The sequence below is a fragment of the Onychostoma macrolepis genome, chromosome 13 (genome assembly GCF_012432095.1).
Source record: "Onychostoma macrolepis isolate SWU-2019 chromosome 13, ASM1243209v1, whole genome shotgun sequence".
Classification (NCBI taxonomy): domain Eukaryota; kingdom Metazoa; phylum Chordata; class Actinopteri; order Cypriniformes; family Cyprinidae; genus Onychostoma; species Onychostoma macrolepis.
Window position 1 is genome coordinate 26,424,816 of NC_081167.1, and position 25,799 is coordinate 26,450,614.

General features: G+C 36.1%; 1 protein-coding gene across 1 annotated transcript in view; it reads left to right on the forward strand.

Annotated features, from left to right (window-relative positions):
• The window catches only part of cdh23 (cadherin-related 23), a 274,516-nt gene that overhangs the window by 135,996 nt on the left and 112,721 nt on the right, over positions 1–25,799 (forward strand). The window contains exons 10-11 of the mRNA XM_058795349.1: positions 19,050–19,162; positions 23,924–24,112. Of these exons, the coding sequence (XP_058651332.1) occupies positions 19,050–19,162; positions 23,924–24,112 (302 nt within the window). The remainder of the gene's footprint in view (positions 1–19,049; positions 19,163–23,923; positions 24,113–25,799) is intronic.

The window sequence follows — 25,799 nt, forward strand, 5'->3', positions numbered from 1 at the left end:
TCCTAGCCTGCCTATGGTCACCCAGTAGCTAGAAATGGCGATAGGTGTAAACCGAGCCCTGGGTATCCTTCTTCGCCTTTGAGAAAATGAAAGCTCAGATGGCCCAATCTGGAATCTTCCCTTTATGTCGTCATACGGGGAAAGGTTACCTCCCCTTTCTCTGATTTGCCCGCCCATGAGAAAATGAGCTACTACCGTGCGAGGCGAGCGCAATATTTTTTTTTCCTCGAGAGACATCATGGCTTGCAAACGAGCGAAGCATGGCAGTTGCTCAGTGTTTGGATGTACAAATGAAAACCGAAGTATATTTTTAGTTCCTTCATCCGAGCCTATGGCTAGCATTAGCTACATGATAATAACTGTAACAGCATACATAAACAAACCGACTAAAGTACCGTATCCAGACACAATATTATAAACTAATCATTCAGAGATGTCCTGCTGTAGCCGCTGAGTTGCAACTTCTTCATCCGGATCAGATTCTGGATCAAACTGAAAAGCTTGAAGGACTGTGTGTCTACAAGCCATTGAGATACATCCACTGTCAACATTAGCACATGGTAGCGCAAGCTGGTTAAGGCCACACACCCACCCTCCACTTTGCCCCGCCTCTCTCCTCCTCATTAGCATTTAAAGCTACAGACACAGAATAGCACGTCCTAAGGAAAGCTCATTGTGGGACTGGCTCGTAGTGGCTGAAATTCTGCACCAAGGCTGAATTTCGGGAAACAGACTTCAGATACAGTATTAGGGACCACTTAGGCCTATATAAAAGCATCCAAAAAGCAGCATGTCATGGGACCTTTAAGATATTTTAGATGAAAACCGGGAGACTTGTGTCTGTCCCATTGACTGCCAAACAATTAACACCGTCAAAGCCCAGAAAAGTATAAAAAACATCGTCAGAATAGTCCATCTGCCATCAGTGGTTCAACCGTAATGTTATGAAGCTACAAGAATACTTTTTGTACTCAAAGAAAAAAAAAAAAAAACTTTATTCAACAATTCGTCTCCTCTGTGTCAGCGTAGCACCATTTTGGAGTCTATCCGCTGGACACAAACTGCATACGCTGTTCTGTGTCAGTCGCGCCTCACGGATACATCCTCTACGTTTGTTTATGCTTTGATTTGAACGAAAACAGCATATTCTTGTGGTGTGGGTGACAGAACAGCGTACGCAGTTTGTGTCCAGCGGATAGACTCCAAACTGGTGCTACACTGACACAGAGGAGACGAATTGTTGAATAAAGTCTTTTTTTTTTTCTTTGCATACAAAAAGTATTCTCGTAGCTTCATAACGTTACGGTTGAACCACTGACGGCAGATGGACTGACTATTCTGACGATGTTTTTTATACTTTTCTGTATAAAACAGTCAGTCACAAGCCTCCCGGTTTTCATCTAAAATATCTTAAATTGTGTTCCAAAGACGAACAAAGCTTTTACGGGTTTGGAATGACATGGGGGTAAGTGATTAATGACAAAATTTTCATTTTGGGGTGGAGTAACCCTTTAAAGGGATTGTTCACCCAAAAATAAGAATTCTGTCATTAATTACTCACCCTCATGTCATTCCAATCCCATAAGACCTTCATTCTTGCACAAAAAAAAAAAGCATTATTATACTGTAGCTTCATAACATTACGTTTGAACCACTGTCACATGGACTATTTTATTGATGTCCTTGCACGTGGTATTTGCGTTGCTGTTTATGCAGGGTCAGAAAGCTCTTGGATTTCGTCAAAAATATCTTATTTTGTTTTCTGAAGATGAACCAAGGTCTTATGGGTTTGGAACGACATTAGGGTGAGTAATTTATGACAGAATTTTCATTTTTGCGGGAACTATCCCCTTAAATTGTGCTGTTTTTGGCTGTTTTTTTTTTAAGCATATTTTGGTATACTTTAAGAAATGAACTTGACCTACATTGATAGAGGCTATGTTTACACTGGTGCGTTTGCGTTTTAAACCGCATAACGTTTGCTACGGTTACGCCTGTGATTTACACTACTCCGGTATTTTCGGCCCTCAAAATGGAGACTTTCGAAAATGCTGCAGACCCCGTTTTAGCTTGAAAACTCTGGGGTGGCATTTCAGTGTAAACAGAGACTTTTGAAAATGATGGCATGGCTGCCCACATTCGCTCTGCGTATCCTTGACAACCGTGTAAACGATAACATTGTGCTCATCAGTGTTGCTAAGTCTGCGGTTTTCCCGTGGAATTGGGCTACTTTAACACTGTTGTCGTGTGTTGAAGCAACTCCTATAACGTGATATTTAGTCCCTGCAATGCGAATTTTACCAGGGGAACCTCGCCAAAAATGTTTATTTTACCCCCTGGAACAAGATTTTTCCCGGGGGACCCCCGTCGAAAAACCATTGGTCTATTTTTGAGTAGAAATTGGGTCGGTTTTGTTGTCAAAACCTGGCAACCCTGATGCTCATTGTTGCACCTGCATGAATTGAATGGTCATGTGACATGCGTTTTCTGTGTGTGTTGGCAGAGATTGGAATTCTTCCCTACAGCTATTTGCATATTGCATTTTGATTGGTCTTTGTTTTCTTGCATCTTTTTACTGTATAGCTGATTTTACGTTGTCGTTGTGCGTTGATTCACATGCACAGTGACTGAATCAAAACAGCAAAGCAGGTCATGCATGTCTAGCTTACATCACAATCATTTGTGGAACACGTATTTTATATTCCAAAAGACATCACCTAGTCCTTATATCCTCACATTCAAGCACAAATGCGACCAAACCGAAAAGTTCAATAAGCTCAATCATCTGTAGATCTTGTTTAAAGAATGCGCTTGACACTTTGAGCAGAGAGATCAAAGTTTCCAATCTATCTCTCTGGGTTTGATTATTCCCCTTGAGGCCTGAGCTCTCTGATCGATAGTCAACCTTGTGACCTGGGTTACAATAAGCTCTAGTTGATAATGAATTATCTGTGTGTGTGTGTGTGTGTGTGTGTGTATGTGTGTGAGAGGGGTCTTTAATTTCAAATGAGGCTGGTGGTGTGTATATTGAATGAGTGTGTGAGTGTGTGTGAAGGCTGACAGGTTGTCAGATGGGTCACTCCTCCGGCCTGAAGTACAGACACTGAACACCTTTTATTCTTTATTCATTTACTGCCACGATGTCCTGACAGCTGGACCCTGTGCCCTTTAGAGCATGTTCTTTTTTGAGAATGGATGCATTTAAAAAAAAAATATTGAACCCGAATGATTTCCATGATGTTCTGTTCAATTGACGGTTTTGGAAAATCTGCATTCTTCCACTGATGTAGACTGAACACTGTAAAATATGCGTAAATATGCATAAAATATGCAATATACGCATCAGAGTCACCTTAAAATCTTTTCTGTCCACTGTGCACAAGAATGAACGATCACCTTCCAAGCAGCTGTGTAAACGCATCTTTTGTGGTGTATATAGGCTGTTTCTGTGTGTTTGCAGTGCAAAGATGCCATTTGACTTTTTTTCACAGATGAAATGCCTCAAGCATGCTAAATCCTAGGTATGGGATTAGGAAAGATAATGAGAAGTGAAAGGTTGTTAGATGCAATAATTGTGGAATATGAACCACATTTCCAAGAACTGTTTATTTCCCATTTGTTGTTTCTGTTCTGTTGAATTCAGAAATGGTCTTGTCATTTTACAATAGGTTGTTTGTGAATTGTGAATGCAATTTCCAAATATCATCAATTTGTTCATCCAAAAAATTAGTAAAAGAATTGTTCATGGAATCATTAAAGAACAAGAATTGCTCAGTGGAATCAGAATTGGTAAATTCCCATCCTATTACCCGAAAAAGCTTCATTGGCTATCGACATGACATTCAATATTTTCAAAACATTCACGGTTCCCTCATGGTTCAAGTGGATGAAATCATTAAAATAGGTTAGAGTTAAAAAAATTTTTTCTGCTTATTAATATCTGTTAAGATTTGTTTTAGTGCTTGTGCTAGTTGGTAAAGTGTTTTGGTTAAATAGGCTTCGAATGTCACTCTTGTCAGAGTTGGCGTTTGATTTCACTGTCAGACTCTGATCAGTGTGTTTGTCTCTAATCTGGATTCTGCATTTGTTATGTGAGTATATTGATTGAATTATGTCATATAATCCATAAAACAGCTTTTCATGTCAGATGAAATCAGATGGTTTCTTGCCGCCTATATAAAGCAGGGAAAGATTTCTATTATTTTGTTTGCTGTAAATGCTGTGTGTAGAGTAGATGAATTGTTGATGGTGTGGTGATTGGGTGGTAAATCTATCTGACCTTTGCTTATGACTGTTTGTTCATTATGGAAGGTTATGATTTGGTTATCATTTGACTTTTAAATATATTACTCTGACTATTCCTAACACGTACAACTTCACATTTTGCTCCTGTTTTATATAATCGTCTATTATGACTTTGACTCCATTTCAAAACATAAATCTAGTAGGAGTGTTAGGAGTATTGTAAACAAATATAAAATATTTGTTTTTTAATTAAAAAATTTCACTGTTAAGACATCTACTATAATATAATGCATTTTTCAATTCCCCAGAATGCATTTTATTTAATTTTATTTTACCTGCCAAGATTTTCAATTCCCTAGAATACACAGCTTTTTTTTTACTTTATTTGGATACCTGATAGGCTTTGTAATATTGTTGGCAGTTTTCCGATTTAAAAGATAATTCATGTCATTTGACTATTTTTCATCTGAAGCTTGATGGGTGCAAAACAAACAATAATATATATGCTCTTAATTGAATTCTTTATTCATTTAGTAAGTAAACAACTAAACAACCCTGCTTTGACTTGTTTTGGACACTCATGCTCTGTATTTTCACTCCATGTTCCTTTAGGTCCATGCTTTCTCTAAAACACTATTAAGTTCCCTTAAAGCCTATGAAAGCTGGTCATGTCCTTTTCAAGGGGTTTGATTAAATCGGTAATAGAATAGGTAATAGAAGTCATTCAGGTCAACTATAGACTTGAATAAATCCTCTGTAGAGACAGACAAACGGCCATTTGACAGCACAGAGTCATCTATTCAGTGCGTTATCATTCTTTTGAAGTAGATGTTTGTTGAAAGGGAAAGTATTACTTTTATATTCATTGTATTGTAATGCAGGCTATTGTTAACATCTATTTGTTAGTTCAGAAGAAAACGTGTAGATTAAACAACGTTGCCAGGTTCTCTGGCTGCTATATTGCTCTGTAACAAAAGAACGTATGCGAAGGACTATCAGCTGCACATCAATGCGTGTGTGTGTTCACCTGTATGAAAGCATAATTATAATGAGGGCATAAATATCAGCTCTTTTTGTGCATGTTCCCATGTGAGTGTGTTTGTGTATATGCATTTACAAATTTGTCTGGATGTCGCTCGAGACTCTGTGATGTCTTTCCTAATGCTCTGAAATTATTCTCATTACATAGACGCTCTCATAACGCAGTGCATTAGCCTGGAGGAATCACAATCTTTTAATCACCAAACCCCAGAACATATCCCAAACCCTCGAACCACGTCCCCACAACATTAGCGCTTTCCTGTTGCTATTGTGTGAGCGGTTGCGAAAGCGGTGCACGTAGGTTCACGGTGATTAAACATTGACGGAGAGTGTGTGTGTGGGGGTGAGCGTGAGAATCGTTTGTCTCATCACACACTCGATCACACACATCAGATTATGCACTCGTCTTTCTCTTATAATAGCTATACATGTTTGAGTCCCTCTCTCTTTTCATCTAGGAGTGTTTTTCTGAGAACGAGGCGGGCAGAATTTCAATAAGTGTTGACTGGTGGTCCGGAGAGACTGCTGTCTCATCCATACATGCACAAACACAATGTGAATATTTTATAACGTTTTAATTTCAGTGCTTTTAACAGCTTGTGGTGGGTTTCCACTTGTAGGTTTTGCATAGCCAGGCTTTTGACTAAAGTCAAAAAGTATTTTGCAAAGAACCCGTCCACAGACTAGAAAAGAATGTCTTATTGACATAAAAAGGCCAATCTAGGGCTCAGCAATAAGGTCAGATTTTTACTTGCTGGTATTTTCTCTGATTTTCTCTGGCCCCTTCGCAGAAATGTAATGTATATACCCTAATGAAAAATCAATATACTAAAATTGATTTGAAATTCATTTATTTTATGCTAAGTATACTACAAATACATTTACATATTTATGTGTTTTTATAAAAATACCCTGCAGTTGTACTTTTAGTATACAGTACTAAACTGGTATAGTTAAAGTCTGCTAAATTGGAACAACTAATTTTGTGCTTAATGCACTTTAATTGTGTGGACGTTGTGATGAAGTCCAACTAAAGATATACAGAAGTATATTTAATTGTGCTAAAGTCAAACTATTTCAAGTTGGGTACACTTTAAATATCTTGCATTTAAAAGCTGATATTATTTTTACTAGGATATATATATATATATATATATATATATATATATATATATATATATATATATATATATATATATGTTTATTTTATTATGTTATTATTTTATTAAAATAAATAAATATACATTTTATTTTTGCTATGTATTTTTATATTTTCTAAAAATGTATATTTTTTTATTAAATGTTAAAGGTCATGTATTTTACACTTTTCTGGAGTTTTATTTTAGGTGTTGATGTCCTTAAGAATATATATCTGCAGTATAAGTACCAAAAAAACATCTCAATTTATTTTTACAGCTCCACTCTCAAAAGCTCTGCTAAGAACAGGTCGATTTTGACCTGTCTAATTAATATTCATGAGTCTCTCTTCTGATTGGCCTGTTGTTTTCTAAGTGACGCACGGCCAGGCCAACTACAGCTAGACCTTTTAAGTCCGACGTTACAGTGCTAGCTGGAGGCAAAACAAAGGGAAAGCTGCAGGCGGCCCGAATCGTTACTACTGTAAATGTATCAAAACGTCATTTTTGATTAGTAATATGCATTGCTAAGAATTCATTTGGACAACTTTAAAGGCGATTTTCTCAATATTTTGATTTTTTTGCACCCTCAGATTCCAGATTTTCAAATAGCTGTATCTCAGCCAAATATTATCCTATCATAACAAACCCTACATCACCGAAAAATTGACACTTAAGACTGGTTTTGTGGTCCAGAGTCACATATGGTAGTTACATAGCTCCTAGACCTCATCATGAAAAAAGCCAGGAAATTTCAGTCTTGACAATATGGGACCTTTAAGTTTTCTTTACTGTATTTTGTAAAAAGGTTAGATTTGCCCCACAACAAAAATATATGGATGTATTTAAAAAAAAAAAAACTTATATTTAAAACATTTAATGAAAATATAAATGTTTCTAACATTATATATAGCTTGCTATTGTATTTTATTATGTATTTAAAATGTTAAAACAAATAAATGTCCAGTTTTGTTTTTTTGCTATTGTATTTTTTATATTTGATAAAAATATATTGTTCATTAAATTCTTTAAAAATTTTCAACAAGCTGGAAACTATATGGCTATAATGTAACTCCGTTTTTGCTTGACAATGATGGCAAGTGATTCAGAACATGACTGATTTGTCTGCATTTTTCAACACTATTTATTGATATTTTCAAATCACAAGTCACAAATTTTTGTAAATATGACACAACCTCAAAAGCCTCCATCATGAATGAAAAATGTGTGTGTATATGTATACAGTGTGTTTGCATGTGTGTGAGTTGTGGTTGCTTTAGCTTCTCATTTTCCAGCTCACTACTAGCGGTAATGTGAAAACCCCAGCAAAACACACACACACACACACACACACACTCAATCCACTGAATGAAAAAGTTAATTCAAGCATCTTGAAATAGTGATGACTGCAATACTTGAAGGACTTCAGCTCTAGTAGTTTCACTCCACACACTCTTGCATACATACAAATATTTGTTTTTGGTGATCCAGTCTGTAGGTGTTTGTTTTTCCTGACAAAAGAAAAAAAAAAAAAAAAAAATATATATATATATATTAAAGAAATTTGTACTTTTATTCAGCAAGGATGCAATAAATTGATCAAAAGTGATAGTGAAGACATTTATAATGTTAGAATCCTGAATTTATTTCAGCATTGATAATAATAAGAAAAGTTTCTTGAGCAGCAAATCAGCATATTAGAATGATTTCTGAAGGATCATGTGACACTAAAGACTGGATTCATGATGCTAAAAATTCAGCTTTGTCGTCACAGGAATAAATTAAATTTTCAATTATATTCAAATAGTAAACAGTTATTTTAAATTGTAAAAATATTTCACAATATTACCATTTCTATCAAATAAATGCAGCCCGGGGGACATAAACAATCTTATCATAATAATGATGTGATGTTTCATATAAGTTGTTTGGCAAATTAGTTTCTAAACAGATTTAGTACATGACTCCCCTCCCGTCAGACACTCCATTGTTAAGCTTTATGTGTTTATATGTGCATTTCCTCTTAGTAGTAAACTGTTTGTGTATGTTCTGACAAAAGTCTGTATCTAAGGGTTAGAAAAATGGCTGTGTGAATTGTGTGTTTGGGTGTATTGTCGAGTCTCGTCCTACACAGGTGTGGGTGACAGGTGAGGGCGCAGTGGTCCGTATAGCCGACGGCTGTCACAGTATATTGGCAGTTTGGTCAAGCCACTGAAGCACACAAAGCAATTTAGAGCCATCATGGCTGCTTTGAACCCTCATGGATGACCAGTCGCAGAGCAGCTGTCACTCAGCACTCTCTGTCCCACTGATTGGACGGCAACCAGTGAAGGGGCGGGTCACAATGACAACGACCTCTGTTCCACCTGCTATAGATATGCAGCTGTAGTTTGGTGGCTTTTTGTCCCTGACTTTGTTCAAAATTGAATAGACCTTTGTCAGGGTAGTGCCATATTTAATTTTTTGACAGGAATGAAAACGAGGGGTAGAAGTAATTAGCGTTCAGCTGACAAAACATCTTTCTGAGAAAAACTTTTCGTAGACAAAAACTCCATAAAAGAGTTTTGAAAGTTGTGGGTTGGTAAAAAAGGCCTTTATACGTTGTGTGTCCCTCACTATCCCTCACAGCCTTGTTTTCATTTCTGTTAAATTCATGGCGATTAACCTTGTTAAGATTTCATATGCGAAATATACACTACAAGTCAAAAGTTTTGAAACAGTAAGACTTGTAATGTTTTTTAAAGAATTCTCTATTGCTCACCAAGCCTGCATTTATTTGATCCAAAATACAGCAGAAGCAGTAATATTGTGAAGTATTTTTACTATTTAAAATAAATGCTTTCTATTTGAATATATTTTAAAATGTAATTTATTCCTGTGATCGAAGCTGAATTTTCAGCATCATTACTCCAGTCTTCAGTGTCACATGACCCTTCAGAAATCATTCTCATGTGCTGATTGTTGTTTATTTTATTATTATTATTATTATTATTATCATTATCAATATTTAAAACAGTTGAGTAAATTTTTTTTCAGGATTCTTTGATGAATAGAAAGATCCAAAGATCTGCATTTAAATAAAACTAAAAAGATTTTGTACCATTATACATTATACACACCATTTAAAAGCTTGGAGTCAGTATAGGTTTTTTTTTGGAGGGGGGGGGGGGTTATAGAAATTAATACTTTTATTCAGCAAGGATGCTTTAAATTGAGCTGATCGAAAGTGTTACAAAATATTTCTATTTTAGATTTTTATTTTTATTTTTTTTTTAATGTGTAATACAATTTTTCATGTAAAATATAAATAATGTGTTTTTTTTCTTTTTTCTTTTTCTTTTTTGAATAGGTAAAACAATTGCAATCTGAAGATTTGAGTGTGTGTGTGTGTGTGTGTGTGTGTTTGCGCCTGTGCAAGAATGTCACACCTGTAGCTACACAAACATACACAGTCACGTTTGCCAGGACTCAATTTTATCCCCTCAACAGCTTTTTTTCTGCCCTCTCGTCTCTACACCTTTTGCCCCCAATCCTCCATAATTACCCAGAAGGCTGTGCTCCCTCCTCCGCCTGCAGTGGCCCCACCGTCACCCCATTCTCTGGCCAACAATGGACTGGCATAGGCCCAGTACGCAGTGACTACAGACAGGCCTGGCCCGGGGTTAATCTCCTGTGCCCCAGCCTCTGTCAACATGCCCACACTCTGCCCTCGTTTATTGCACAAGCGCGCTACGCTCAGACACTATTACAGCAGACGTGCAGCAGAGAGAGAGCGCGCATGAAGCTGTAAATGTTTGTGCCAGGGGAAATGGGAACTCTGGCACTAGTTAGCAGGTGTTTATTCCAAAGGTTCCAGGAGGAAACAATGATATGTATGTGACACTGTTCGTTTGTCAAGCATTGGAGCTGTTGCGATGAATAGGAAAATGCAGGGCCCTAACATCGAGAGGGGAGGGCTGGGTTAGTCCCAGACCCCCATAAGAACAAAAACATTCCCATTCTGTTTCATTTTCAATTATTCCCCTGACATAGCATGATTGTTTTTCATTCATCCAACCTTTTATCAGTGATGTGAAATTGATTTTCTGTCGGACTATTTCTAAGCACGCTCAAGTGCGCCACACACAGTATTGTGGATCATGGGTCACTGTGAATCCTCATCTGAAGATGATCGTTAATATACTTCAGTTTCTGTAATTATCACCATTTACCTTTGACTGCACAGTTATGTTTGTAGCGATGTCTTGCACACCTAGTTGTTATACAAATATATACAAACCCCTTAATGAGGCACACAAACATGGTAAGATATTATAGTAAGGAATTGTCATTTTACAATTTTATGTGTACATTGACAATGTGTGTTTTTGCTCCGCAGTGAAAATAGTTCCAAACAATTAACTTGTTGTGCGTCTTCTGGCAACGAATAGCAATATAGTTCCTGAATGAATGAATGCCTTTAAACAAATCGGTTGAGTGAATGATTCATTGATTCATATATAAAACAGTCACTTTTTCATTCCTAAATGAATCAGTGTGTTTAAACAAAATGGTTCAAACTAAATCAACACTTTTGTGCAAACTCATATTGCATACCTCTTTAACTCTTTCCACACCAAAGACGAGTTATCTCGTCTTTTATGAGAAAATGCTTCCCTGTCAAAGACCAAATTTTCTGGCTTTCCGTGATTTCACAGTTACACACTCGGGGCTATTACGCATCTTCTGAATGAGACCACAATCTCCCAATCAAAAACACAAGCGAGGAAGACGAAGAAACAAGAAAATGATCAAAAACACTGGCATGATTATAAGGTGTGTGTGTTGTGTACCTGTGGTTGCAGTTCCTACGGTTTTTTTTGTAGATTTAGAATTAAGTTATAGGTGAATCTTGATTTGTTTGTAAAAACATTCAGACTCAAATTTTTCACACAAACTCTTGCTTAGGCACCCTTCGTGAATGAAACCCACTAGTTCCTGAATGAATGAGTGTTTGGGAATGAATTGGTTGAGTGAGTGATTCAATGACTCTTCTTTTGTTTAAATTATTAAAATACTTCTTTTGTTTCTGGATCTATCTGTGTTTTGAACTAATCAGTTAGGGAAATTATTAGGGATGCATCGCTCCGATACTGGCATTCTCTGCCGGATCGGGTATCATTCAGATGAGACCGATCCAAATCCGATACTGTGCGTATACTATTCTGTTATTGTTAAGCCCCACAAAAGGCACAAAAACATTATAAAGCACCATCAAGTTTTCGTGCACTATATTTCAAGTGTTCCGAAGCTGTTCCATAGTTCAGTGTGAGGTACAGATAAATATTTAAGTCATTCAATTCAAGTTGACACGAACTCTTCTCTCCGCTGCCAGTCAAGTCAAGACGATGAGTCAAGACGATGAAACTCTCTTCAAGAGCGCACAATAATTGAGATTTAAAACTGTTAAAAGAAAAGGCTCAATAAACTATCACATAGATTTAATAAAAAATCTATAATTATAATAAAAATAATAAAAAAGGGAACCTTTTTTGACCAAAGAGCCTTTTTATTTATTTATTTATTTTTTTTGGTTAATGCATTTTTCCAAAAGAGCCAAAGTAAAATAAAAATAAAAATAAATAATATATATATTATATATATTTGAGTGTGTGTGTGTGTTTTCAATAACGTTTTAATAATAGTAACTTTATTAGGACCATGGAAACTAAAATACACAAATAAGCAACAAATCGTCAAAAATTGTGCAGGGCTTTTACTGTGAGGTTGATTTACAACATGAGAGGGATGAATTCTCTTCAGAGTTCTCTCTCTCTGCGCACATGCGCGTGTGTGTAAGAGACTGAGTGAAAAATAATGCATGGTGCTTTTGTTGACCGTATTTATGTGAATACACACCAGTGCAGGCATTTTGACACTCCGTGTTTTTAGGCATGCCCCCAAAGAAAAAGTCTACTATGCTGGTACGTGTTCCACTCAGACCTCGCACGCAGAAAACATCCAGTCAGAAGCGGATTGAGCGGATTTCAAAGTATAAAAGTATAACTTTTTCTGCTGTTCAAAAAATCTTTCTTTTCGCTATTACCACAAAGCTACGAATCTGAGTGCAGGAGCTGTATGTTACCATAGAAACGTCAATGGTTTGCTCTCGCGAACAGCTCTGAACGCGCACTGAACACTCACTTTAGCCGGTACAGAAAATGTATTATAATTTTGTATGTATATGTAGAGCTTATGTAGGGTCTACAACAAAGGAATTGCTGATTCTCTAGTGATTTCTAATTTTTGTAATAGATCATTTGTTGGTAAAGGGTGAGAGATCTTGCGAGCCATAGGTTCCCGACCTCTGTTCTAGAGTAAATTTTGCTGCTGAATTTTCCACTAACCTTATAATAGTATTTTTGTCGTAGATTATGATTATATACTTTTTCATTTGTAATTTTTCATTAAAATGAAGTTGTCTATTTAGTAGATTGTTTAACACACAAAAGAGTGATAATCAGGTCAACACACAGAAGTATAGAAATTCTACATTGATTTAAAAAAAAAAAACTGCGCTGGTATCGGATTGGATCGGTATCGGCAGATACTCAGAATTTTCGATATCGGATCGGTTCTGAAAAAATGGTATCATTGCATCCCTAGTAAAAATAACTATTTTTAAGCATATTAATGATTGTACACACTCAAATCTTATTTAGAACAGAAATAAGTCAGTCTTAGGCATCAAGCTCTAGATCATTGGTGAGCAAACACTGTATTTTGTCTTTTAAACCCACTGTTTTTATTTTGAAATCGTCCTTTTTGGGGCGTATTTCTGCTGACACTGAAACCCACCCCTCGCTGCAACTCTTCTCCTGCTCGCTGACAGCCTAATGAAATTATTCACTAATTCACGGCATGTCCACTAATTTGTTGCCTGACTGACTTGATAGATGCGACAAAGCGTGGCTATCTGCTGCGCAGGTTCGCTAACCCATAACTGTGAGCTAATTTGTGTCGCTCTGTTAGCATGGCTAAGATCAAGGCTGGCAACGCAGCTCTTGTAGTAAATCAGTCTGAAACAGAGAGATAGCAGGTGCCGTGGTAACAGAGGCTGAGGGCAGTGGAGTCTCATTCCTCTTCTTTAACGCGAGGTTCAGCTAAGCTCAGACGTGCAGATGATGGACTGTGACTTTAATTGATTTTACAGCGTCTTCACAAACAGAAGGTAAACAAGCGCTGTCTGGGAGGCAGAGTGTCAGCACACATAGGGCTGCGACTTTAGATGAGGAATATTTCGAGAAACTGCTGCTTCATAAGACATATATTCCATGGATGGAAATGTAGATCAGTTCTCAGCTGGATCTGTATTTGACATTGGATCAAGTGGGGGATTTTTTTTAATCATACATTTATTGTATGTTTATCGTATGCCAAATTATTTACATGACATTGGCTAAATAGGACAATTGACTATATTGGTCTTTGGAATTTTGATGGTTTCATGCATTAAACAATGTCCTTGCTGCAGGTGAAACCATATTTAATGTTGTATAATTTGTATTAAAAACAGAGCTAATGTTGATTTAATATTGACTTAATAATTTAGCCTTGAGTTATAAACAGTGCTTGTTTGAGTTACCTTCAAAACACAACATCAACAACAACAGCAACTTTTATTATTATTTATTTATTGTTGTTGTTGTTTTTCACTATTTACTATTATTATTATTATTAATAATAATATTGTTGTTGTTGTTATTATTAAATATGTAATATTATTGGGGTCAGTAAGAATTTTGTAATGTTTTTAAAATAAGTCCCTTGTGCTTACTAAGGCTGCATTTATTTGCTCAAAAATACAGCAAAAACAGTGATTTTGTGAAATATTATTACAATTTAAAATAACTGACTTTAATTTGACTTTTTTCACTGTGATAACAAAGTTGAGTATTTAGGAAATATGCAGATTTGGTGCTCAAGAAACATTTCTTAATTATATAAATGTATATACATTTTTGTGGAAATGATGTTCTAATTTTTTTTTCTAGATTCTGTGATTAATAGAAAATGTAAAAGAACAACGTTTATTTGAAATGGAAATCTATTGTAACATTATAAATGTTTTACTGTCACTTTTGATCAGTTTAATGCATTCTTGCTGAATAAAACTGTTAATTAAACAAAATTACTGACCCCAAACCTTTGAATATTGTATAATATTATTGTTTTAGAAGTATTATTATTATCATTATGTTGTTCTAGACAGTAATTGAACTCCATTAAAGGGCATAATGAAAGGGTTTCCCCAGCGCTGTAATTTAGCAGCAGCTCTCTGTCTTTGCTGTGCTTGTCTTAAGCTCTCTTAGCTGCTGGCTCTCAGCAGGATTAAAGTGAGTGAGCTATCTGCTCTCCTGCACAGCTCCACTCACTCACACTCGCCTCTTTATTCTCTCCATCAACTTCAGCTGAGCTTGATTTCTCCAACAGTGAATTCTCTCTGCTGTCACTCTGTGTGTTGATGAGATGTCAATCTCTGCGGGGGAGAGTTTTTGTTCTGTCAGGCAGAACGCAGCATCATTCTGGTCTTCTGCTTATCTCACGCTAATGTAGCCGCCTCTTAATCACAGCTCTCGTCTGCTGACTCTGTGTACAGTTATACTAAATTATTAACCAGTATTTTGTTGCCTCTAGTTGAAGGAATAGTTTATCCAAGGAAAATTCTGTCATTATTTAGTGAAGTGTGAAGTGAAGTGAAGTGAAGTGAAGTGACATACGGCCAAGTATGGTGACCCATACTCGGAATTTGTGCTCTGCATTTAACCCATCCAACGTGCACACACACAGCAGTGAACACACACACACTGTGAACACACACCCGGAGCAGTGGGCAGCCATTTATGCTGCGGCGCCCGGGGAGCAGTTGGGGGTTCGGTGCCTTGCTCAAGGGCACCTCAGTCGTGGTATTGAGGGTGGAGAGAGCGCTAGACATTCACTCCCCCCACCTACAATTCCTGCCGGCCCGAGACTCGAACTCGCGACCTTTGGATTACGAGTCCGACTCTCACCCTTATGTCATTTCAGTTTTTTTTCCCCCCACAAAATGCGATTGTTTCGTAGTGATCATATCCATCAAGCTCCAAACAAGACATGAATAATTAAATAAATAAAAATAAAACAATAAAAAACTATAAAAAATGGTTTATATGACTATATTTAAAGTCTTATGATTGGTGTGTGTCTTTAAGATTTAACAAATGTAGCATTTCTTATGTCATTAATTAAATAAATACATAAATGCCTTTTTGCATTACAAAAAGTATTTATTTATTTAATTTATTTATTTATTTCATGAAATTTTCTCAAAAGCATTTGGAACAGTCTTATATTAGTATCATTAACATAATAGTATACAGTGATTTTTGTTCATATTTTAAATTAGATTTTTCATGTTTTCATTATAATTTTAGTTAAATTTGTTGTAATTATATTGTTTTGTCATTTTTAATAGTTAATAGTTTTCATAGATAAAAAGTTTCATAGTTAAATCTTATTCTTATTCTTTTAATGTTCTTTTTAAAAAAATATGGCTATATAATTTATTACATTTTAGTTTACTCTATTTAATTTTAGTAATTTTATTTTAAATAAATTTGTACATTTTGTAACTAGTTTTTAAAAATATTTTATTTTATTAATATTTTACTATTTCTTTTAATAATGAAATGAAATAATATTTTAACGGTTTTATTTAACAATAAAAACCCTGATTTCTAACGATTGTATTATAAATAAAATGATACATTTAGGTTAAATTTAAATTTCTTACATTTTAATTTCATGCAACTTTTAGACATATTTCAAACCCATAAAATTTTTCTTCATGCTAAATTTATAATTACCGTCTCCTCATGACCTCCTCAGAAATGAATCAGCATCTGCATCTCACCTTAAGAAATACATTTGCATTACCAGATAAGGATGATTATCATTTCAAATCAGTGCACTTTTCAGCGGTCTTACTCCAGTGAACAGCCAAACATGCTAATTTGAAAGAATCCATCAGGTCAGCGTGGCTCTCAGCTGCACGTTTGATTTCACACTGGGCAATTGGGAAAGTGAATTAAAGTGTGTGTTCTAATTGGCCGCCGATGCCCAGAGGAGCCAATATATTCACGCTAGCAGACGTGCATGCATACACTCGGTTCAAGCGCTCTCAATCAATCTGGGTACTCCCATTGTTTGATTTCCATTACGGAGATGGTTCAGATTGCTATTTGAATATATAAATCACAGCTCATGCATGCTCAACAAGCTCCGTCTCAATCCACTGCCAGTGCTGCAGCGGTGTGGCTGTGTCCAAGTTAGCATAACAATACTGAACACCTGAGAGGAGAAGAACCAGGAAGAATAAAAGTTTGAGTACCTGGGAAGAAGGAGGTGAAGAAACCTAATGATGGGGTGGAATGGAGCGATGGGGAGCTGGAGGAATGTAAGAGCTGAGATTTGGAGGACAGGACTATGCAATAGTTAGAATCAAAGATCTATCTATCTATCTATCTGTCTGTCTGTCTGTCTGTCCGTCCGTCCGTCCGTCCGTCCGTCCGTCCGTCCGTCCGTCCGTCCGTCGTTCTATTCTGATTTCCTGCTTTAAAATATTTATTATTATTATCTATCTGTCTGTCTGTTATTAATTACAGCTGTATGATTTTTCCTAATGAAACTTGCATTCTACTTTCTTACATCAAATTCCAGTTGCAGTTCTGCATCCTGTTTGGGACTTCAAATTTAATTTGAATTTAAATGTAGGGCTTAGTTTGGAAATTAAAAGGCTTTTCAGTTTAATTCAGTTCTGAATGGCAAACAACTATGATGGAGATGTGGGGAGGTGAAGACAGGGAGCAGAATGGAGGTGGAGGAACTAAGTTGGATGGTTTAACACGGGAATGGGGATGTGGAGGAATGTAGGAGTGAGTATGTAGCGAACGGAGCGATGGGGGGCTGATGATCTTTAGTAGTACATGATTGTACGTGATGAGAGCTGTACAGAGGTGAGATCTATCATAAAGAACAAAAGAAGACTGTTAGAGGAGAAGACAGATTGTGTGTCACTCTGTGCGCCATCTGCATCTGCTGGACTTAATTAGTGTGCAGTGAATATACACTGCAGCTGTGAGAGGTGGACAGAGAGAGAGAGAAATGTGAAAATATAATGAAAATAATTACTGAAATATCATATAATTAAGGAAAGTGAGGTGTTAATGAGATGAACAGTTTATCGAGGGAGTATGAAATGTTTTGAGTGGAAGATGAATTAGAAAAGAATGGTGGATCGGATGGTGAGCCGGTCTAGCGCTCTGTTATAGCCCTAAAGTTTGGGCCACTGCTGCCAAGCACTGAACTAATTACACAAAACCAGCATGATATCTCAGGGGTAATGGATTAATTAACAGGGCCGCTGTTCCCATAGTCAGAAGATATTATTTTCCTCTATCCCAGACCAGGGAGAGGTCCAGTCCCAAACCACACGCCTGCTCTCTGTCAGACAGAACAGAAGAGGAAGGATTTTGTTTCTGTTTCTTACTCTTTGTCCGGTGTTTAAACAAGTATTTTGTTGAGCTAAGTACTGAAGTATGATTTAGTAAAAACCTAGTATAATTACAAGAGCCTTGTTTCAGTTATATTCATCATTGTGTTGGAGCTTGTAGAAAATTTTTCTCCCAAAATCCAGTAGTTGCGGGCAGTATGAGTGATATTTTGTATCCCAGTTGGATACAGTCATTCCTTTTAATTTGGTAAATGCATGTTATAAATCTTATTCTCAACAATTCATCATGCATGTATGTATTTCATTATATTATTATTATTATTTTATTTTATTTTTTTCATTTATATGAATTGTTTGACCTCATAATGTTCAATTAAAATATCATAACTCGGCCTTCTCTATGCCTTTGGTGGCATATTCCTGATTTACATTAAATAACCAGGGTTGTGTGTGTTATTCAGAATTAAATTAAGAATGCCTTTAAATTACAATTTAGATCATGAGCAAAAGTGTGCATGATTGCGCTTCAAATTAGAATGCAATGAAGTAGAATTACATGGAAATTAATAATGTTTAAAGAGTTTCGTGCAACAAATTCAGAAAAGCAAAGCCTTTGAAGGTTTACAGGCCTTACAGACTTATAGATAGATCTATAGCAATTGCATTAGAATCCTGCCCTCTGCAAATTTGTCAGATTTTTGGCATAAACTGTCATGCCATTCAGCCCTAATTTCTAGGATAGGAATGATCAGATGAATTCTTTGAAATCCTTAGCTGACGATAGGGACGTTCCCCCTGGAGCGGAGGTTAAGTGCCCTGCTCTAGGGCAGAATGGTGATTAGGGAACTCAACGACCCTCCGCTTCACCGACGCCTCTGAGGATATTGACCTACAACCTTTGAGTTTGGGCTCAGATATTTAACCACTTTACAGTCATGACCGTCCAATTATTAAAATATCTAAATGCTAAAAAGTCAAAGTGTAATTAGGGTGCAGACTCTAATTTGGTTTAATGTGGCAGTATTCAGTGCAAACAGAAACATCTTTCGACCCGATTGTCACAGAAATCAGCTTCCTTTTATTATTCTGTTCATCAGGTAACACCAACAGCATGTTTGCTCTCGACTACATCAGCGGATCCCTGACAGTGAGCGGACAGCTGGACCGGGAAAACCCCTTGTACTCATCCGGATTCACCATCACAGTAAAGGTGAGACTCAAACCTAGATGTGGTTCTCATGACGATTCAATAAAAAGTGTTTTTGAGCTCGGTTTGCTCAATTTCAACATTTTAGCTGTTCTTTAACAGAAGATTATTTGGGAATGTAAAAATAACACTAAGAATACAGTAGTTTTTCTTTAATATATCATTTGGACAGATTCTTTTGAGTGCTTCCACAATTATACCGAAAGAGCTGTTCATAGATTTGTTGAGAAACTGGAATTGTTTTGTGGAATTGGAATTAGAATAGTGAAGTTCCTTAAGCTCTTAAAACCTTTTATCATAAGTCTTTCAACCCTGCGTGAGATTCAAATCCACTAATGCATTATTAAAATCTATTCTGTAATGTTTCAAGGTCAAGATTGATTTGAAATGAGGAATGAAATCACATATAAGCAGATTTGTTCTGTTTCCAGAAATTCTCGTGTAGTAGCTCTGGTTAGTCTCTCGTCCCCTGCGCTGAACTCATTGGGATCTCTGCCAAATGCTGTATTGATTCTACAGTAAATGTTTGCGGAGTGTGACTGTAATTTATCGAGCCATTTACCCACATTGAGCGTATCAGGATCAGTGTGTGAAAAGGTCTCACTGACCCTGGAGCTTTCAATACATGTTTAACTCTTTTGCATATAGCTACAGTATATGCAAAACACTTCTAATTACACTCAACTGGACTGGATTTTCCAGGCTTTCTGTGCATGTAAAATGTTTTTTTTCGAAGTTGTAAATTAAGCAAAGATTATTTGGAGTACATTTTACAAGAAAATACTATTATACTTCAAATTTTGATTAACCACTGATTCCTTCACAGGTCACAGATCAATTAAAATATGTATTTTTGTGACATAAATCATATCAACTCTTTTTACAGACAGTCAGATGTTCTTGTTTCCTTTGAAGCTCAAGATGTACTATATTAAATCTATTATGCCCTGCTACTGTTGGAATGAGTGACCATGTGACAGACACTGCATGTGTGTGTGTGTGTGTGTGTGTGATGTCATCGTTATCTCTGTACCCGCTGACAGTTCCAGGGCCAAACATTGGATGAGTGTGTGTGTTTTAATGTCCCTCTAGACCTCTGCCAGGGAAACTCTTTATTCCTGTCTCTCCATCTCTGAGAGCTCAGTTTAAGAGAGAACTTTAGGCTCCTGAAATAGCTGCACACACACACGCACACACACACGCACACACACACACACACACACACCTTTGCCTCCTCTTCGGGGTGAATGGCGATAGAGATGAGAAAGAGGGTGAAAAGAACAAAAGAGGAGAAACAGAAAGGAAGAGCAGGCAGATTTCAGTTTAGAGCAACTTTTAAAATAATTTCAGTAAAACACCACATGTATGATACTGAAAATCTGAATTGATTTTGTTATTAATATGGAACATACTACCAGTCAAATGTTTGGGGTTGGGTTATCATAACAAATATTAAGCAGCACAACTTTTTTCAACATTGATATTAAGAAGAAATATTTCTTGAGCAGCAAATCAGCATATTAGAGTGATTTCTGAAAGATCAAGTGACACTGAAGACTGGAGTAATGATGCTGAAAATTGACTTTTGCCATCACACGAATAAATTAAATTTGAAAATGACTTTAATAAAAATTAATTCTAATAATATTTCACAGTATTACTGATTTTTCTGTATTTTTCACAAAATAAATGCATGGTGAGCGTATCTTCTTTCAAAATTATTTACAATTTTTTGAATAGTAGTGTATATATACGATGACAAGAAAAAGTGTGTGAACCCATTAGAATTGGTTGGTTTTCTTATTGATCAAAAACCGCTTGTGTGTTGTTAGCTTAAGCACATTATGTTTGTTGATACTTGACTATTAATGACCAATTAATGCAGAAAACCAACCAATTCCAAGATTTCACATACTTTTTCTCGACACTATTTATATTGCACTAATGTGCAGTAACAGGTGTGTGTCAATATGAAAATACTGTTTACCAACAAACGTTTGATCGTGACATGGGATCTTCAGACACCCCAGAAAAGATGCTAAGTTTAAGGTTAGCACTTTATTCAAATTGAGCTGAAAATGACCAGAAACTGCTCTGTGTGGGATTCTGTTTTCAAAAGATCAGTGGCGATTTGGGTCTCTGTAGATTTCTGTCATCATTTCTCTGGGTCGGGATTTGACACACACTTGTCATCATTATCGCCTCTGCTCTGATAAGAACCCATTGAGCTGCTGCCGGTGTCTGTAGATTTGCACAAGTTGCCAATGCTGTATTTTACCTTCCAAAGCACAATCGCAATGACAAATGAATGACCATATAACCCTATCAGTTATGTAACAGGACCCAGTCTCACCAGCACACGAAAGGAAAAGTAATGTTTTTTAAATGTACTTTTTGTGCAATCAAAATCAAAATTTTACAAGAAATTCAAAGCGATTCATGTAGTCAGATATCAGAGCCAAACTGTTCTGTTTTATAAGGAAGTTTTGGTCACTGTTACGTTTAAATGTTCACTTATTATTGTTACCTCTTTCTCTGCCTGTAATATTATATAAATTTCCGTCCGGACAGTTTCATAAATGTGTTTTGGATTCTTCTGCTCTATTTGCAGTCATAAACTGCACAGCTGTAGTCCTCTAAATTGAAATCAATGATTGCCACGAAAAGCGAAACTCAAAACAAAGCAAACACAAGAAAAACCTCCCAAAATATTCATAAGTTATAGATTTTCATTATCTGTTTCTCTCTCCCGAGCCTCTGCTCCTATTTATGTATTTTTTCTTTTACCATTTTATCTTCTTACTCTCTCTCTCCATCTCCCTCTCTCTTATTGGTGGCATTATTGATTTTGAGTGAAAAGTAATAAAACTAATTTCTCAACTTCACGGCGCTTGGATAGGCTAGAGTACATTGGGCTGGAGGTCAGTGCATTTATTATATGGAGGGATAGAGAAGAGATGTGCAAGGGGGTGTTAAACGACACAATTCGCGATTAACCTGGACCCGCAGCATCGCCGCACCTCCATCCTCCATTCACCCCGCATCCCTCCGTCACAAAACACCATTATTCCTTTTGATTTCTCTGCGAGTCCTGCTCCATTGCTCAAGAAGAGGAGGAGAGAGAACGAGAGGGAGGGAAGAAAGAAAGTGATTGTGAGCAATTGTTTCCTGTCGATAAGACTTGTTCATCCTAAATCTTATTGGCTGTGTCTGTCTTCCCGCTGGCCCCCGTGTGCCCCCACTTACGGCAGACCTGTGGGATTTCTCCCAGAATCCTCCCCTCTGATTTAATAAAGAGGCAGAGCTGAACAAATCGAGGAGATTGAAGACTAAACGCTAATGCTGCTTACTGCCAGATTCCCTCTATTATCACATCCGTTCCTCTCTGGTTTGGTATCTCGTACTGTCTCTCTCTCTGTCACTCGTATATCTCCTTTCTTTCTTTTGCTTCTCCTTTCCTTTTCTGGAGCTACTTTTAATGTTTTCCTCACAGTAGAGAGATGGATGATGGTGTCGTTTGATTGGGGGAGCTTTTTTTTTTTTTTTTTTGCATGTACATTTAAAACAATAAAATAATAAATTCGAAGCTAAACAAATATGGAGTACGTTTTACAAGAAAATAATTTCAGTTTATCTACTTCAAAATGTCATGCTTAATTAAATGTGTTGCTGTTGTTCATATTTGTTTGTGAAATTTACTAGCAAATTGTTTCTACACCAATTTCTTTTCACGATTAGTCACAAAATTAACTAATTAATGGTAGACCATTCCAAAGATTTCTGCAGAATGTTGCATCTGCTTCCTGTAGGTTCGTTATTGAATATTTCGATTTTATATGATTTATTCATGAATTGTATATTACACTGTTATTTTTATTTTATTCTTTCTGACTGACTCACAATTTTTTAATTTTAATTGCTGTGACAAAAAGTGTCCATGTTTCATGAAATGAGAATAGGTAAATTATTTAAATAATTAAGTTGGATGCGTAAAAGTGTTTTGATGGCTGTTAATCAGTTGAGAAATGTATTACATTTATTGGAGAATAAAAAAACCGTAGTAGTCATAATAAAATGATTTAATTATATTTTATAGCATAAATAGTGTTGAACAAATGACATTTTGGGAAAAATGCATCGCACTGTTGAAAGTTCTTTTTGAAAGTATATATAAATGAACATGAATTCTCCAACATGATTTGAGAAGGATCCAGAGAGCATCTTGAAATTGAGATTTATACATCTTCTGAAAGCTGATAAATAAGCTTTCCACTGATGTATGGTTTGTTATGATAGGACAATATTTGGCTATTTTAAAATCTGGAATCTGAGGGTGCAAAAAACTCAAAATACTGAGAAAATTGCCTTTAAAGTTGTCCAAATGAAGTTCTTAGCAATGCATATTACTAATCAAAAATTAAGTTTTAATATATTTATTCTAGGAAATTTGCAAAATATCTTCATGGAACATGATCGTTACTTAATATCCTAATGATTTTTGGCATAAAAGGAAAATCAATCGTTTTGACCAATACATTGTATTTTTGGCTATTGCTACAAATATACCCCAGCGTAATCATATAATCACTCTGAAAATATTCAATAGTTCTTGCTCATTGTGCATTATAACTTTTCTTTGTTTTGAAATTGTTTAAAATCCTAAAATATTGGCTGATTCCCCAGATTCCTCTTCCAAATTTTGCTGTGTATACAGTATTGAGATTGCAGGCATCAACCGCTGTATGTCTTTGTGTCTCTCTGTAGGCCACAGAGCTGAATGACGACCGCACACCCTCGTCTGCCACCGTCATGACCACCTTCACCATCCTGCTGATTGATAAAAATGACAATCCGCCCAGGTTTAACAGCTCCGAGTATCGCGTCCTGATCCCAGAGCTGGCGCAGGTCGGCTTCGCTCTGCCTCTCTACATACAGGTCGAAGACAAAGACGAGGTGAGACTTGCACACATATAACCAGTGAGGTTTTAAAAGAGAATATTTTCCCCTGACACGTGTTAATTATTCAGACGTGCAAGTATGCCTATAGCCTGTGAGTATATTGACTGTTTCTTCAGCTGTTTGTGGTTTCCATGAACATGACATTTTCTCCAGCATAGACTCTTCTGACCGCTCTCACTGCTCTCCTTCATGGCAGTAGCTCCAGAAGGAGCTGGAATCAGTCAGACGTCAAGCTTTCTCACCTGCTCACCTTCTATCACTCAAGCTTCAAACTAGTCACTCTTCTGAATCTGCTCTCCTGGCTGTAAAGTGCTCAAGTCAGCGGCAACATGCTCGCATAACTCCATGCTAATTCTTTCCGATCTGTAAGCAGTTTTTGACACTGCCATCCACACGTTTTGCTGGCAGAGATGGGCATTTCAGAGTCAGCACTTCGCTAGTCATCATATGTGAATAACAGGCACAGGTCAGGTGGATTGACTGGCTTCCTCACCTTGATCCTAGGGCTAGGAAATTGTCAAAATGAGTTTGCTGGCGATAAATGTGTTGTTTTTGCTTCAGTAGTGCAGAAACAGGGCAATGATTTGTGGGTCAATTACATGATGCTCAGATCTGTTCATTTGTTCAAAAATACATTAACATTCAGTTCATACATACAGTTAGTTGAATGATGTGCATGATTTATTTGTTATTTATTAAAATGAATTGTAAATATTTGGGGAGAACATAAAGTCAAAAATGTCCTGATACAACCGTCTTGATGTTATAATGAAGAAAAAAAGCCTTATTATTTGAATTAATTCTAAGAATGAAAACAGTATGAAGTAGTTTGGCATGATCTCAGTTATTTCAATTACTATTATTATTATTTTATTTTAAAAATAAGCTCAGACACATACAGTACCATTGATTGACATGATGATTGTGTCAAAAAAATACATAACAAAACTTAAATCCACTTAAATAGACCTTCTTATGATGAGCATAATTTATTTTTGTATTGAAATTAATTTTGATATATTTGGGGGTCGTAAAGTCGAAACTATCACAGTTATACAACTGTATTGATACAATGAAGAAAATAAATCATTTTTATAATGCATTCAGTTGAAAACTATATGAAGTAGTTTGGCATTATTTTTCAGTTATTTTATTACTATTATTATTTTATTTGAAAAATAATGTATTATGTTATTTTTGTTAATAATAATAATAATTGACTTATTTTTTTACTTATTTAATATGCTTGGTAAACACAATTTTAAAATGTCAACTAATTGTTGCAGTCGAGCTGGTTTGTCAAAATCTGTTGTTCAACAAAAATTACCAGCATTTTAGACGGTTTTGAAGTGGTTGATTTGTAGGCAAGTATAAAAGCTGAGTTATGAGGCAGAAATATTTACTTGGGCCGTTTATCCAGTGGAAAGCTATATAAATGTTATGGCTTGTAAATATCAAAGGTCTGTAGGGAACGCTTGTCAAGGTCTGTGTTTGAGTGATAAAATGCACATTATGTTTTTTTTTTTTTGCTTTCTTGAGCATCATTTACTGTGTTTGACAACTTTTGCAACCATTCTTGTGCAAATAGTGTAATACATTTTTATAGCTTTTATACTGGAAAATATACTTTAAATTCTGATTTGGATGAAACACATTCAAATCCACTATAAAATGTCGCTTA